The sequence below is a fragment of the Saimiri boliviensis genome, chromosome 11 (genome assembly GCF_048565385.1).
Source record: "Saimiri boliviensis isolate mSaiBol1 chromosome 11, mSaiBol1.pri, whole genome shotgun sequence".
NCBI lineage: Eukaryota > Metazoa > Chordata > Mammalia > Primates > Cebidae > Saimiri > Saimiri boliviensis.
Window position 1 is genome coordinate 99373919 of NC_133459.1, and position 17262 is coordinate 99391180.

At 41.8% G+C, this 17262-nt stretch overlaps 1 protein-coding gene across 4 annotated transcripts in view; it reads right to left on the minus strand.

Annotated features, from left to right (window-relative positions):
* Positions 1-1706: 1706 nt before the first annotated feature.
* Positions 1707-17262, minus strand: part of CTTNBP2NL (CTTNBP2 N-terminal like) — a 65457-nt gene continuing 49901 nt past the window's right edge. For 3 of the 4 annotated variants that reach the window (XM_074381246.1, XM_074381245.1, XM_074381247.1), the window contains 3 exons: positions 14438-14668; positions 8345-8452; positions 4440-6937 (listed from right to left, as the gene is read on the minus strand). In XM_074381246.1, coding sequence (XP_074237347.1) covers positions 5456-6937; positions 8345-8452; positions 14438-14668 — 1821 coding nt within the window. In that variant the 3' untranslated portion in view covers positions 4440-5455. Of the gene's footprint in view, positions 6938-8344; positions 8453-14437; positions 14669-17262 lie in introns of all 4 variants that reach the window. The other variant, XM_039460921.2, reaches the window with a different exon arrangement.

Here is a 17262-nt window from a genome sequence, read left to right on the forward strand (position 1 = left end):
GGAATTAAATTTCACTTCTGAAAGGGAACCTCCGTGGCACATCCTACTTTCTAATGCATTGAGTTAATGAGTAGGATTCTTGTCAGGTTAAACAGGTGACTCACCAGAGATAAGGCCAATCTTGTTTTAACGTTTCCCAGTAATTTATCAGAGCCAATTTCACAAGGTGGACAGAGCCACATGCTGCATGCTTCTTGCTTGCGCTCCTCCAGCCTAACAGTGAAACAAACACTGCCACTATTGGGAGAAGAGCAGATGCTGCTGTCACATCCTTCAGAAGAAATAAGTCCCTTGCAAGTGTCCCAGAGGGACTCATTAGATTCTGTTCAAAGCTTAGTTTGCATTTCCCTCGTTTGCTTATAAAGATTTAGAGGGTGTGAAAGAGGGTAATGGGTAGGAGAGGACACTGATGGGTAATAGTGTTCTGGCAAGCAGCTCCTTTTTCAACATGCCTTTTGCATGTTCCTAGATCTTCCCTACAAGTTATCGGACAATGTATGGCAGAACGCTGTGGCCTGGAGCTCATTCTTAGCCCCAGCCTTTGCAGAAACCACTCACTGGTGCCTGTTGGTCTCCCTGAAACAGGACTCAGCTCTTGGGGATGTCTTCTGCCTGCATCTCTGACCACATCCTAGAATCAGGACAAGTCAACTAGAACAAAAGGCAAACACAAGGACATATTACAGAATTCTCGGCAAATAATGCCCTGGAGAGAGAAGACACCATTCCCTTTCTGGTTAACATTTTCCTGCCCACAAAGAGCTGTTACCTCTCAGCTACCAGAGTACTTCCACCAGGACCAACCTTCAGTAACTGTATGGTTTTAAAAGTTCGCCTGCATTATTTATCAAACTGTTGTCTCTGAACTCACTATGTATCATTTTGTTAACGTTTTCCTTCTGTAGCTAGATTGTGAGTACCGTAAGGGCAGGGAACAGGATTAAACTTGTGTCTTCCTTAATAACTACTATGCTTCCTGATTCATCTTAGATACTTAAAAAACATGTTGTTTGAAGCGAATGAATAATGTTTTGTTTTTTTTTTTTCTATTTATCTGATGAAGGTCTCCTGGCATTGGTTAGGTCTGAAGATCCATTTCTAGAGTGTCCCGCAGGATTTTCTAAACTTTTCTATCTTAAGAATCACCAAGGCATTTATCTAGAGCTCCCCCTTGGCCGACTGAAATCAGAATCCGCAGGGGGGAAGCCTGGGAATCTGCACGTTTAACAATAGCCCTAGCAGACTGACATTTGGGAAATACCGGTAGTCAAAGAACAAAGCACTAGGGTTTAAATCCTGGCTGTCATATGCCAAAGGCCCTTGTACAAATCTCAGGCCCTCAACTACTTCATCACTACCTGAGGATAGCAATACCTCACGGCACCTGTGTAAGGATTAGGAAGGTAATATGTATGTGAAATCATTAGTGTGGTGCTTGGTACTCAAATAAGCACTCTTGACTCTGAATATCACTGACATTCTGGCAAACCAATGTCAGGAGCTTAAGACACTTTTTTAGGTCAGGGGCAAATAGCAAGTTGTTGCGAAAGGACAGGCAAGGGCTACAAAGGACTGTTTCTCAAAACATGGTCCTCAGACGAGTGGATGCAGCAAGTCCGAGGATCCAATCTCTAGAAATGTTTATTTTAGCGGGCTTCCCAGGTTATACTTACGCACAGTAAAGTTTGAGAACCGCTACCCCAGTCTCCTTTCTCCTCCTTTATTTTTACTAATGAATTGGTCATTGATATACAAATAGTGGGTGGACAGGGTCTCATTTCTTAACTAGTTTTATAGCAATTAAATAAATTATTTCTGTGGAACAATGCTCATTGCCCACCTCTGATTTGCTAGGAAAACACGTCCTATTTTGAAGCCGGCATTTCAGAAGACATTTGAAGCTCTGTTTCAAGTACTAAGTAGCCGAAGCACTCTTTATGAATTCACACACACAGGCACACACAGACACACATGTGTGCACACAAATTGACAAGGCAGCACTGCTGACAGGCCATTAAGGGACCCGGATATAGCTAGTATTTGTTGAAATGATCATTAATTGGCTTAAACGCTGGAAACTTCAGATATGTAAACATCCACACTGTTTGAACATTTTTTGCACATCAGAGGATTTTCAAGTGCTTCTGTCTGGCTTGCATTTGCTAACATTGCAGCAGCAACAGCACTGGAGTGGGAGGAAAGGGATGCTTTAGTCGTTTGTAAAATGAGAGGGCAGACCAAGATTATGCTTTCTTAAGCAGGAATACATGAGCCATGGATGGCTTCAGGGACTCTGGAGCCTGTGAAGCCATCAAACAAGTTTTGCACACAGCCATATTCATTTTTCTGGGGATAAACTCTATGGCTTTTCTAAGATTCTCAAAAAAATCCAGAACCACCACATGGTTTAAAAAAAAAAAAAAATCACAGACTGGATTATTGTAAAGGCTTTTTCCAGCTTTAAGACTCTAAAGAAAAGCAATGTCTTAGTTCCTTATGAGGTCTAATCTGGATGGGTCATTGATTTCATCTGGTTTGTCAAAGCCACAATCAAGTGCTCCCTCTACGCCACCCCCTTTCCAAAAAAAAAAAATGCCCAAATTGTGCAACATTTTTCTGTTTGTACAAACAAGACTATTTTCCCCCCCAACAGTATGATTTAACTTGTTTTAATGTAGTCTGCTATAAAAATGAAGACTTCTGCATGGTATATTTTGCTTTACAAATGTTAATGCCTAGTTAATGCTTGTATTATATGGTACACATCATTACAGTCTGTTGACCAGTAACAGCTTTTGCAACATGGGTTAATACTAAAATTGTGAATCATGGAACTTTTACTTAGCACACACACACAACCTACAGCAAACTTAAATACTAATCTATCATAACTAACTGGGTTATTGGATCCATTGCAAGATTGTGCTTATTTATCTCAGAAGATAGGCAACTAGCAAAAATACACTTTTCTTTTGCATATCCCCACCCCCATATTACACTGTAAAAGAAATACATTATTCAGTGCACTTCCTAAGAAATAAACTTCCTTATAGTATCTCTCTCTAGATATATCTATCCCCAAACAAAGGAAGAGCACAATGCAACTTTTAAGATTACCATGTAAAGCAAAAGAGACAATCACCCTCTGGCACTGTAGCCTCCTCTCCAGTTTAGAAAGTTTAGCTCTTTTATCAACACTATTCATTTTGGCTCTGCATAGGAATAAAGTTCAATTCATGATTGCTTTGGACAGTTTAAGATACCCCCTACATCATTTTGGTAGACATCTTGGGGCATTAGTAGCATTTGCATTTTTCATGTATTTGCCTTTATCAAACTACAAGCTGTGGAGTCGCCAATATACTCCATTGTGGTTTATACATTGATTTCCATCACCTGCCTTTTTCCTATCAACCCTTATTAGATTAAAAGGAAATAGACTTAAATTATAGCAGGAGGTCAGGGCTGCTGGATAGATGTTGGCTAGGAGCATGCATGTGAGGATACCAAGGCCTCTCCTGTATGGACACAAAATCATAGAACCACTCACTGTGTCTGAGCTGGGTTATGGACAGCCTTGTTGGGCAGAGGGGGATAGTCATTATATTCTATGAACTTTGTCAGCTGTACTGGCCTACACAGCTGGAAAGTTTGGAGGTTTTCGTCCACAAAGACTTGCTATGATGAAAATGACAGAAGTTTCTAGAATGAGAGGTTGGAACTTGGCAGCTTGTAAGCTAAATCCAGCTGCACAAGTGTCTGTTTAGCCAGCACTATTTACATATTTTAAAATCAGTTCTTGATATTTAAAAATGAGAATTTTTCTCATGAAAATTTGGATTTTAACAAATGTGAAGAACTGGTAATCCTGGTCTAGCATTCTTGCATGGCAGCAAGCAGATGGAGCTGAACAGATGCCCTTTTAAAGTGGGGCTTGGGCACTTCAGTTTGCCACAGTTCCCACTACTCACAGCTGTTTTATACCACTTGAGAGGCCCGTTTCACTCATTTCCATGACCAGTTGAGTTTTGTCCCACTGGAGTTTGTTTAGCTCTATTTAATACAGATGGGGTCTCACTATGTTGATGAGGCTGATCTTGAATGCCTAGTCTCAAGCGATCCTCCCATTTCAGCCTCCCAAAGTGCTAGGAGTACAGGCATGAGCCACTGTGCCTGGCTGGCGCTGCCTTTTTATGATACTGAAGATCTGGGATTCATCTGCAATTTCCCCACCTTCCTGTAAACAAAATTCTTCCTTTGATTGCACCCCAGCCATATCTAGTTGCTTTGGTAGGTAATCTTAATGTGCAATTCTACTTGTCCTTTATGCTATATTGCAAACTCCAAAGATATAATCACACTAATATTTGTGTTTAAGTGTGTGTATGTTAAACATGTAAAGGGGTAATGTATCTATACAGATATATGTATACTTCACATTTAGGCAAAAGTTAATTTGGTTTTACAGATACAGACACCAGGTTCTGGCAGCTTGGAGAATAAGTGTAACAATTTGGTAAAATTTGTATAATTCTGACTTAAAATATTACAAAGAATGAATTTCAAGTTATTGCTTTTTGATTACAGAATAAAAATTTCATTCTGTTGCAAAACTTTTATACAGAATGAGTAACCATTTCCTATTCAAGTAACAGCAGTCAGAATCAGAAGTTCCTTACACAACAGTAGATGCTTCAGACATTTTTTGAATGGAGATGTGATTTCATTCTGTTCAAGAATTTATGTAGGAAACTAGGAGTGAGTTAATTTTTCAAAAGTACAAGAAAATCAGCACCCTAACTGCTTAGTGCTCAGGAGGGTTTTTCAAGGGCTCTATAAAGCTCAGCTTTGTGGTGAGTTCACACCCACCTTTAGAAGGATTCCCGTTCTCCTTATGCAGCCTTGTTTCAGAACACAAAGCTTGTATTAAAACAGTAAAAGAGGATTAAAAGCAGTGTTGGTTTTTAACATTCAGAATTCGCAGAGGATCTCATTTCCTGCAATTAAATGGTCCATTTTGTGTTTTTTTGCTGCAGAATCACATTCATATGGCAGTCATATTTCAGGCACTTTTAAAACATGTTCATCTGGAATAAAAATCTGCATGAACCACTTCTGCATAATTCAAAATGAGTGTTGAGTGATTCTAGTTCCAAAATAGACAGCAAATCACCACCTGGTACTCAATTCGCTTTCTTCATCACAACATGACGGTGACTGCTGAGCTTGAGACATCTTTGAGGTGCCTTTCTAGCTTCAGTAAAAAGATGTGAGCCATATAAATCCAAACTACTCAGTTTCTACTTAAAAAAAATACAAAACGGTGAAATATACTAAATGTATTATACAGATGGTTTTAGCTACTATCAAAATAAATAACATAATCTGACTCAAAAGTCTGAGCTCTTGGACGAAATCTGACGGAATGTCAAACGTGGAGATTCCCTCCTAGGGACTAGCTGCTGGTAGGCAAAAGTAACTCAACATCCTTACCATTTGCTACAACGGTACTGGAAGAGCAGCTGCTGGCCAGGTCTTCTGTGGTGGTCAAAGAGGATGCCTGGGAATGAGTTTTGGTCAAAGGAGTGGTAGCAGATGAAGAAGGGGTGAGGCCAGGTTTTTTGGGTGGGATGGGTGGGGGGTTTCCTCTCTCAGCTCTAGGGATGGTTGGGGACTTGATTCCTGGAGATAGGGGGCTCAGGGGACTGGACACTTTCCCTGGAGTAGGTGAATGGCTTGTGTCACCTCTTGGATTGGCAGTGTTGGCCAGATTTCGATAGTCTGTGCCAAAAGGAGAGCTGTTGGGAGAGACTGGCTTGATTGGCCCTTGTTGGCTAGTGAATCTGGAGAGCACCTGAGTGACTGTGTTTCGGGCCAGCTGCTTGGCGGCAGAGTTGTCTATGAGGGTGGGGGATAAATCCCTGGACGGAGGGCTTTGTAGGCCACTGGCTTGTTGGTCCTGATCTGCTTGGGACTGAAATTTGTGCCGAGCTGCATGGAACCGCTGGTTGATGCCTACTTGGTAGGATGACTGGTAGCCAGGGCTGCTAGCTGATGACCCCAATAAACGCTTAGTGAGTACTGGTGAAGAACAAGGAGAGGAGGTTAAAGAGGAGGAGGCAGTGCTGCTGGGAGACAGTGAGCTCCCACTGGAAGGGAGGGGGCTGGGCACTGGGGCTGGCATCTCAATCCCCACAGGACACCCACCATTCTCCACTGGTTTCTCTTGGCCCAATGCCACAGATTTTTCCTGTGGAGGCCCTTGGTTTTCTACATTGTTGCCTGCAGTCAGCTCCCTGGTAGTTTGTGTCTCTGGGTCAAAATGGCCATTGGTTTTTGCATATGAGAAGGCAGGAGAGGTAGGACCAGGCAGCCCAGTGTTTGTCGTCTTGGCTATGCTGCTTCCATGGGTTCTTTCTGCTGGAAAACTCTCTGTTTGGCAAAACACAGACATTAGCACGAGAGGCTCAGTTGCTGTGCCTTTGGACATGGTTACTGGTTTCTTCAATTGCTCATTAGGGCTACTGTGCTGGTGGGTGGCCTCTAGGTCCTTCACGATCTTCTTCAAACTTTCCATTTCTTCTTTCAGAGTTTTGGTCCGGTTCTCTTCTCGGTTCAGTTTTGCTCTCAGCTGTTCCCTTTCAATGTCAAACTCTGACAACTGCTTCTCTACCTGGGCCTCAGTCTGCAAGCCTCGCTTTCTCTCAGCTGCCAACTCCTCTTCCAGTTTACTCACTCGGCTCTTCTCCTTCTCCAGTTTCAGGCTCAGCTCTCCTGCCTTCTGCCCTTCCTCGGCTGCCTTGTTGGTGGCCTTCTTGCACTCAAGCACAAGCATGGATGACAGCTGCTTGTGGCGGGAGCGCTCCTCTTCCAGCTGACTAGAGAGCTTCTTCTGTTCTTTTTCAAACTTTTTCACTTGGGACTTTTCAAATTCCAGCTAGAAAAAAAATGCCACCACATATATTGATTAGAGTAAGAAAAGAGAGATATACTCAAAAAGTATGATCAAATAGAGTGTCTCTGTTAGCTGTTCTCTGGTATATAGGATTAATGTGCACGTCACAGTGCTTAGATCGAGTATTTCTGAAGTTTTGGAACACCTAGCACAAAAAAAGGACACACTATGATTTAATCTTTCTCTGATTATTTGTGAGGCTCTTCTGGTTCCTGTAGTGTCTTGCAGTGATTAGTGGGACTATGATTTATTTTTGTGTTTCATGTATGTGGAGCGTACACAGCATCAGAACCAATCAAAACAAGGTAACAGAAAGCCATATCAACCAGATTTTGTGATGAATGTTGCTGCTGAAAACAAACCTTTTAAAGTTTTGTCAATAATTTTCTCAGGTCTTAAAAACAAACACAAATAGTTGCATTTGAATCACACTTTTTATACAAATACCGTCTTTTAATTGTCTTCCCAACCCTTTTTGAGTCAGAGACTGCGTGAAAGGGAAAGAGTTGAAGAAACTCAGTGTTTTTCAAACTCTGAGATCCATTAATGGATGGGGAAACAAATTAAGTGAGCCATGACTAGAATTAAAAAAAAAATAGGCTGGGCACGGTGGCTCATGCCTGTAATCCCAGCACTTTGGGAGGCCGAGGTGGGTGGATCACGAGGTCAACAGATCGAGACCATCCTGGTCAACGTGGTGAAACCCCGTCTCTACTAAAAACACAAAAAATTAGCTGGGTGTGGTGGCGTGTGCCTGTAATCCCAGCTACTCAGGTGGCTGAGGCAGGAGAATTGCCTGAACCCAGGAGGCGGAGGTTGCGGTAAGCCGAGATCATGCCATTGCACTCCAGCCTGGGTAACAAGAGCGAAACTCCGTCTCAAAAAAAAAAAAAAAAAAAAAAAAGAAACCATCAATATGTAGACAGTAGGGGTTATATATGATTTCATGAGATTTTTGTTTTTGTTTTAGGCATAACTGTGTGTGTTTATACTGGACTGTGACATAAAATGTCATTTCTTACGGGGGTTCTAAATCAAGAAAAGTTTTGAGAGCTACAAACTTTTACCATTCCCCATCCCTTGTGTGTCCTACGAACAATAGTCCCACAGTGAGGGATCAATATCAATAAAAGATTTTATAAAACCACAGATTTGCTAAACACAGAACCCCTATTTTGTTCTTGAAGACTCACAATGTGCTTCTGCATACTAAAGATCCTAATAAATTTAAAGTTAGAATCCTGTTTAACTTTGTTTAACCCAGTAGTTCCCAAACTTATTTGACCACAAAGCCCCTTTCTGAACAATAGCAATTGTTTTCCTGCAGAGTAATTTTTTGGAAACACTGTTCTAGGCAAATGCCACTGTGAATCCCTCTACCTTAATTACCTGTTGAGTCAGCCTCTCTCTTTCCTTCTCTAGCATGTAGGTGACATCATCTCCTTCAGCCGTATCCTGTGCATGCCTCTGCCTTTCTTCCTCAAGGTCTAGGATCACCTTTAAAGAATTTTTAAAAATTCATTTCCAAATATCAAAGAGTTGCATTTATTAATACAGCTAATACTAAGTGCCAAACCAGGCACTTAACTATAGTTCCAGAGATCAAACAAGTAAATAAATGAAACCCAGCAAGGGCTACCAAGGAGCACACTGCCTTATAGTGACAGCCATGAAACCTCTGTGTTAGAAAACAGTAAGATATTTACTTTACTTGAAGTATGTAAAGAACTATAACAGAAGAGAGCAACTAATAGCTAGAGGGGTTGAGGCAGTTTCGAGAATTAACAGAAATTCCAAGACACTGCAGGCAGTTTGATGTTACTACAGGTCAGGTGTAGGTGACCACAGAAACCTGAAAGCTGAGGTTTTCCTCTCAATGCTGAAATCACTGGAGGCACCAAAGGAGGAGCCCGAAATTCATTTCAAAAAGGTGCATTCTAAGTGTGCTTTGTTTCACTAATAATATAAGTTTTTATATAGTTAGATAACAGGTGAAAACTCTCTTGACTTCATCCTGCATGTGAAAAGGTTCAATTATACAGATCTTAAATGGAGATTTTTCACAAGGTCTTATATTTAACCTGCCTACCCATATTCCACTTCTCCTGGTGCCAAAGGATTAAGCCCAATTTTAAGGAGAAGACATATTTATTTATTTATTTATTTATTTATTTGAGACGGAGTTTCGCTCTTGTTACCCAGGCTGGAGTGCAATGGCGCAATCTCGGCTCACCGCAACCTCCGCCTCCTGGGTTCAGACAATTCTCCTGCCTCAGCCTCCTGAGTAGCTGGGATTACAGGCGTGCGCCACCATGCCCAGCTAATTTTTTTGTATTTTTGTAGAGACGGGGCTTCACCATGTTGACCAGGATGGTCTCAATCTCTTGACCTCGTGATCCACCCACCTCGGCCTCCCAAAGTGCTGGGATTACAGGCTTAAGCCACCGCACCCGGCCTTATTTATTTATTTTTTGAGACAGGGTCTTGCTCTGTCGCCCAGGCCAGAATGCAGTTGTGCAATCATGGCTCACTGCTGCTTCAACCTCCCTAACTCAAGTGATTCTCCCACCTCTCAGCCTCCTGAGTAGTTGGGACTCTAGGTGTGTGCCACCATGCCCAGCTAATTTTAGTATTTTTTGTACAGATGGGGTTTTGTCATCTTGCCCAGGCTAGTGTCGAATTCCTGGGTTCAAGTGATCCACCCACCTCAGCCTCCCAAAATGCTGGGAGTACAGGTGTGAGCCATCACACATGGCTGAGAACACAAATTAAAGGGACTTTTTTTTTTTTCACATAATCCCATCTACAACTGTAAATATTCTGATTGGCAATGGAATTCTTAATAGTTTCTGCTCATGCTTCAGACGTGCCTTAGCCCAGACTTCCGGGGTAGGGCAATGTTGTCCCAAAGGCCATTTCTTAGTCTTCTCACTAAAATTTTTATGAATGAAGACAGAAAATTTTCTGGGACATGAAACCTCCCTATAAAAATAAAAATGAGCTCAAGCCGACAATCCCAGCACTTCTGGGAGGCAGAGGCAGGAATATTGCTTGAGCCCAGGAGTTTGAGACCAGCCATTACTCACTTTCTTTTCCTCCTTCTTCCCTCCCTTTTCTGGGGAGACAGGGTCTTACTCTGTCACCTAAGCTGAAGTGCAGTGGCATCATCTCAGCTCACTGCCATCTTTGCCTCCTAGGCTCACGTGATCCTCCCACCTAAGCCTCATGAGCAGCTGGGACTACAGACACACATCACTATGCCCTGCTGATTTTTTGCAGAGATTGGGTTTTGCCATGTTGTTCAGGCTAGTCTCAATCACCTGGACTCAAGCGATCCTTCTGTCTCAGCTTCCCAAAGTGATGGGATTACAGGTATGACCGACTGTGCCCAACTCAAAACCCCATTTCTACCAAAAAAACACAAAAATTAGCCAGGCTTGGTGAGATGTGCCTGTAGTCCCAGGTACTCAAGAGGCTGAGGTGGGAGGATCACCTCAGCCCAGGGAGGTCGAGGTTGCAGTGAGCCATGATTATGCCATTGCATTCCAGCCTGGGTGCAGAGTGAGACCCTGTCTCAAAAACAAACAAAAAAGACTGGTGCTGTGGTGTGTGCCTGTGGTCCCAGATAGCTGGGAGGCTGAGGTGGGTCACTTGAGCCCAAGAGTTCCAGGCTATAGGGTGCTATGATCGCACCTGTCAACAGCCACTGTACTCCAGGCCCAGGCAACGTAGCAAGACCCTGTCTCTCAAAATGAAAGAAAGGAAAATAAACTGGTGGATTGGCTTTTTTTTTTTTTTTTTTTTTTTAAATCTAATCTTTCAATTTAATGAAAGACATGCTTTTGGCCAAAAGTGGTTAAGTCGTATCTTCTTCCTTTCGGGAGTCCTCTAAAATTACAGAAATGGAATAAAAAGACTAAAATCCCACAAAGACAAAGGAGAGAGCCTCCAGCAGAGAAGAAATTTTAATCATATTTTGAAGAAGAAAAGAGGCTGAAGGAGTGGTAACTACTTTAGTATGAAGGAGGGAAGCTGTTTTGCCCTGCAGAGCTCCAAAGAGATGGAACCTGCAGGTGGTAGGTACTGGAGAGGAGAGGTGAAATGTAGAATAGAAAACAGGAGAGCTGGCTCAAAGCCTGTTTTTTTTTTTTTTTTTGAGACAGACTCTTGCTCTGTCACCCAAGCAGGAATACAGTGGCATGATTTCAGCTCACTGCAACCTCCACCTCCTGGGCTCAAGCGATTTCTCCTGCCCTAGCCTCCCGAGTAGCTGGGATTACAGGCGCGCCACCACGGTCGGCTAATTTTTGTATTTTTAGCAGAGACAGGGTTTTACCATGTTGGCTGGCCTGGTCTTGAACTCCTGGCCTCAAGTGATCCACTTGTGTCGGCTTCCCAAAGTGCTGGGATTACAGGGGTGAGGCACTGTGCCCGACCTTCAAAGCCTGTTATTTTCAGAATTATTTGTCCCCTCACCCTGATTCCTGCACACAGACCATCAGCATCTGGCACCTGTCACATCTAGTATTCCCAAATCCTGAGCCTGTCACAAGAAAGAGTATAGCAGGCTCAGGATATGGTAATACTAAATGTGACAGGAAATGGTGGCAGGAAAACAGGATTAAATTTGTTCTGGGTAAGGGTTAAGGACAGGAAAAGGGAGGTGGGGTGTAAGATAACTAAATCTGTACCTATATAAAGAATGTAATATAGATGTCTAAAATTGATAAAGCAAGAGAGAACAGTGCAGTATTTAGAAATATGGAGGTTAGCTACCAAAGTGAATGGCTAAAAGAAAAAAGTGGATGCCTGTGAATACTGAGGAGGATGGGAAATGAGATGTAGAATAGGAAACTCTTGTTTTTCATTGTAAGCATAATGACCATGTAACTTACTATTCAAACCAGAACATTTCTAATAGCCAAAGGGAATATGGTTAATAACTAAGCCAAGGTGACAGGCATAAGCTGAGACTATCAACACCATAATTATAAGCTTCTAGGTACTGTCTGATCTCTAACAAAGTCAGTGTTCTACTTTGACAAACCACTTAAGCTTGAACCCGGGAGGTGGTAGTTGCAATGAGCTGAGATTGCACCACTGCACTCCAGCCTGGGTGACAGAGTGAGACTCCATCTCAAAAAAAGGAAAAAGAATAGACAGGTACTTGGTTTCAAAAATTTAATATTCCCTTAAAACATTTAGCATTGCAATACAGTTTTAAGAAATTTTGGGCCGGGTGCGGTGGCTCACGCCTGTAATCTCAGCACTTTGGGAGGCCAAGGCGGGTGGATCACGAGGTCAAGAGATCGAGACCATCCTGGTCAACATGGTGAAACCCCGTCTCTACTAAAAATACAAAAAATTAGCTGGGCATGGTGGCACGTGCCTGTAATCCCAGCTACTCAGGAGACTGAGGCAGGAGAATTGCCTGAACCTGGGAGGCGGAGGTTGTGGTGAGCCGAGATTGTGCCATTGCACTCCAGCCTGGGTAACAAGAGCGAAAACTCCGTCTCAAAACAAAAAAACAAACAAACAAAAAAGAAATTTTGAATTTTTTTAACTTCTTCCTTTCTACAATCACCTAGAGCCACAAACTGTCCCTAGCAGGCGTCCCCAAACTTTTTACACAGGGGGCCAGTTCACTGTCCCTCAGACCATTGGAGGGCTGCCACATACTGTGCTCCTCTCACTGACCACCAATGAAAGAGGTGCCCCTTCCTGAAGTGCGGCAGGGGGCCGGATAAATGGCCTCAGGGGGCCACAGGCCCATGAGCCGTAGTTTGGGGACGCCTGGTCCCTAGTATACCTTCCATGACATGAAAGCTAGCCAACCTCCCTTCAGCATAACTCAGTCACCTCATGGATGAAATGGAAATAAAGCCTGCCTATTAAACAAAAAAATGCTGTGGGTATTTTCTTAGAAGATTATGTAAAAGCTCCCCCAATTTAGGCAACTAACTTTTACCCATTGATACCTTTTAAACTGGAGTGTAAATGTTTTCAGATTACTTCATTCTAACAAGAGGTTAAATTTTTTTGGGGACTGGGCACAGTGGCTCATGCCTGTAATCCCAGCACTTCGGGAGGCTGAGGCAGGCAGATCACAAGGTCAAGAGATCAAGACCATCTTGGCCAACACGGTGGAACCCCGTCTCTACTAAAAATACAAAAATTAGCTGGGTGTGCTGGTGTGTGTCTGTAGTCCCAGCTACTTGGGAGGCTGAGGCTGGAGAATTGCTTGAACCTGGGAGGTGGAGGTTGCAGTGAGCTGAGATTGCGCCACTGCACTCCAGCCTGGTGACAGAGTGAGACTCCGTCTCAAAACAAACCAAACACACACACACAAACTAAAAAACTTTTTTGGGTCTTGGGTAACTTGGAGAATCTGATGATTAAAGCTATGGAAAAAATACATTTCCTACAAAAATGCATAAACTCTGGACATTCTATATATTTTCTGGGGGATTGTGGAACATCTGAGGCCTATCCATGGTTAAGAAGTTCCACTCTGGCCTTTCATTTGGCTTCTGTGAAGGGAAAGAAAAGATCATGGGCAAGACCCAGAGCTTAGGAAATTTATCAGATGCAATTTAAGCAGATGGCTCTAATGCTGGTAACCATAAAAGTAAGGTCCACCAAATTTTGCAGCTGCTAACGCAATTTTCCAGATGAGAATGTTTCCTATCAAATGCACTAATAACTATCTTGTTGGCATAAATCTGAACTGAAGTTTTTTAAAAATGAAGATTCTAGCCAAGCATCTTTTATAGGCCAAATTTGAGCAGTAAATGACAAAATGACAAGTTGGTGAATAAATTCACAAGCACTATAATTCCAGTAAGATGCAGCAGAGGAAAGGACAGGTATGCCTTCTTAGGGCTTGTTAGACATGGAACCACACACACACACACACACACACACACACACACACTTTACTCATAGAGCAGAATAGCTTTAAGGTAAATAAACCTAGGGACTGTTTATGGTTTCATGAGCAATAAAACGCAATGAAACTCAAAACTAGGAATAACAGGAATAAATGAAAATAATCTATTGGCTTATGTATTTATCCTCAGGTAAATTCCCTTTCTCTCCCTTGGACACAGCATGCCTCAAATACCTGTTCATCTTCCTATTTATCACTTAAGTAAGCAAATAGAGAACACTCCCTTCAGCTACAAGCTTGGCCAAACCGGTTTGTAGCCAAAGTTTGAATGATCAAGAGCTGAAAAAACATACAAAGTGTTTTGGAGTAACATATCAAGAAGGAATGCCATCTTAAATAATGTGTCTGGCACATTCTCTAAACTTAACATTTGGAGTAAGCTGTTTTTTCTTTTCTATCTCCTGGCTCTTACATAAGCTAAAGGGCTTTTTGATACCTGTGAGATGTCCCAATTACTGTGAAAAACCAACAGCTGACAAGAAAGCATCAGGCATAATTTACAAAGATTTACACATCGACTGAGGTGAGCCTACCTTTCGGTGCCTGCTCTCAGCAGCCGCCAGCTGGGACAGCATGCGCTCCTGCATGTTCTTGCACTGTTTCATCACCACCTTTAGAATAGAGAGTGGGTTTGTGCAGACGGGCTGCTTTTCGCCATCATTTTTCTCTTTCAGTGTTTCAAAATCTCTTTGTAGAGCCATTAAAGGATCACTAATATTATATTTTCCATAGCGTTCTTCAATAAAAGTATCTCTGTGTTGGGCCTGGAAAAGAAGGGGAAAAAAATAAGCATCTTGCTTTTTAAAACTCCTGGGGAAGGGGGGTCTACTACCCAGTGGTTATACATTAAAGGTTGTGGTATTAGTATAAATGTAACCTGCTAATTACAATTCAGATTGAGCCATTTAAATGCAGAAACAGCACCAGAAAGGTGACATGGTATATTAACAAGAACAAATACTTATAAAGTGCTAGCTATGTATTAGACATTGTTGTAAATATTTATAGTCATATTAACTTGTTTAAAATTGACAACGTTGTAAGGTAGTGCTATCATCTCAATTTTGCTGATGAGAAAACTATTCCTGGTTACTCATCTAGCAAGCTGTCAGAATTGGGATTTAATCCCAGCCGGCCTGGCTTCAGAGTCTGTGTCCTTAACTTCTGTGCTTATTGTCTCTGATGAATGTTTACATTACCAGCAGGTACATCTTCCTTTTTTTCTGTTATGGCATTAGCATTGCTAGTATGGTAAGCATGATAATTTTACGAGTATATTTAGAGACCTAACAAAATGCCAGCAGATATATGAAGGGTTCAAAATACAAGTAGAATCACATTACAATCTAGGACTACTTGTGATCTATGCATATGAACCTTTACTTAGTTGTTGATGGGTCAAGAGGATGGAAGCACCTTATGACCAGAAATGCAGACAAAATCTTTTCCACCTGCTGCCAAATTCTACCTCCTCTTGTCTCTGTTTGGTTGTTACCTTCCATTATCTTTTCTGCCTCTTTCCAAGCTTGATGAGCCTTGGGGATGAGCATGTAAGAAGGGGATGCAAGCTGGTGCTTGTTGTCTGGACAAGGGCTTTAGCCCTCAGTACCAAGTTGGGAGTATAAAGAGCAGGAGGTGGGTGGAAAGATAGTCCTAGGCTTCCATCTTTCCTCATCTCTGTAGGAAGAGCTTGAAGAACTCCTTATGAGCATCATACATTACATGAACATTACTTTTTACTTATTACACAGATATTTAAGTTTCTTGAGATATTTTACAATGAAAAATGAAGCATTAACACAGAGTTGAAGAAACTAAAAAATCACAGCAAAGTACTATATAATTCAGGCTTTCAAATGAAATCTAGTTATGAAAACACTGTTATTTATCATTTTTTAAAAACGATTTAGTCAGTAGTTATGTTTCTTAGCACTGCCATCCACAAATAGGAGCCTGTTTAAAAAGAAAGGGAAATCCACAATTTAATGGCTATGCTTTAATTTAAAGGAACCTTTAAGAAAATAAAGCAAACATGGGGCTTCTTTAACACAGAAGTGTTTCAGTGCTGGAAATTGGCTGCCTTCTTCTTCACTGACTATCCAATTTAAGCCCCAGGAATCACTTCGCCTTATGGCAAAATTTTGTGTTGTTATCAGCTGGCAAGTGTTCAAAGTAGTTGGAAGTTCTGGGTTTTACTTCTGGCTTGACTATGGCCATCTTATGTTATGACATTACTGGAGTATTTGGATACTGGACATTTGAAGAGAGAAATCCATTTCTTTAAGTTACTAATAACCATCTTTCCAGCCTTATTTTGTGTGTGTGTGTGTGTGTGTGTGTGTATGTGTATTAAAGTGGGGGAGGTCTACAACACAGAGTCTAAGACAAAACCCTACTTTTTTCAGCTCCAAGTTAAAAAGGAAATTCTCAGTAAAATTTCAAAATAACCTCTAGTCCATTTAGAATGGAGAAAGAAAAGATCAACTCCTGAACCAGTCATTCTTATTTTAAAACATGGTGAATGGCCAGGCGCAGTGGCTCACATCTGTAATCCCAGCACTTTCGGAGGCAGAGGTAGCACAATCACTTGAGCCCAGGCGTTTAATAAGACCAAGCTGGGCAAAATAGGGAGACTCTGTCTCTACAAAAAATTAAAAAAATTAGCTGGGCATGATGGCATGTGCCTGGAGCCCTAACTACTTGGGAGGCTGAGGCTGGAGGATTACTTGAGCCCCATCTAGGCTGCTATGAGCTCTGATTACACCACTGCATTCCAGCCTGGTCAACAGGAGAACCTGTTTTAATAAATAAATAAATAAATAAATAAATAAATAAATAAATAAATTAAAAAAACATAGTGAAAGTAAAACCAAAAAGCTAGTTATATTTTAAAAGCAACAGTGCCAAACAACATGGGACTCATCAATGTTTCCCTTTTACCATATTTCTTTAAATTCAGCTATAAAAATCTAAAACTGATTACCTATAACTCAATTTATTATTATTATTATTATGTTTTGAGACAGGGTCTGACTCTGTCAACCAGGCTGCAGTGCAGTGATGTGATCCCAGCTCACTGCAGCCTCGACCTCCTGGGCTCAAGTGATCCTTCTACCTCAGCGTCCTGAGTAGCTGGGACTACAGGCACATAACACCTTACTCAATATGGTTTTTTTTTTTCCCCACTTTTTTTTGGTAGTGACATGTTTCATTATATTGCCCAGGCTGGTCTCCAAAACTTCTGGGCTCAAACAATCCTTCTCCCTTGGCCTGCCAAGGTGCTGGGATTGCAAGTGTGAGCTGGGGCCCAGTCTGTAGCTACTAATGTCCTAAGTCATTTTTAGGCCATTTTTAGAAA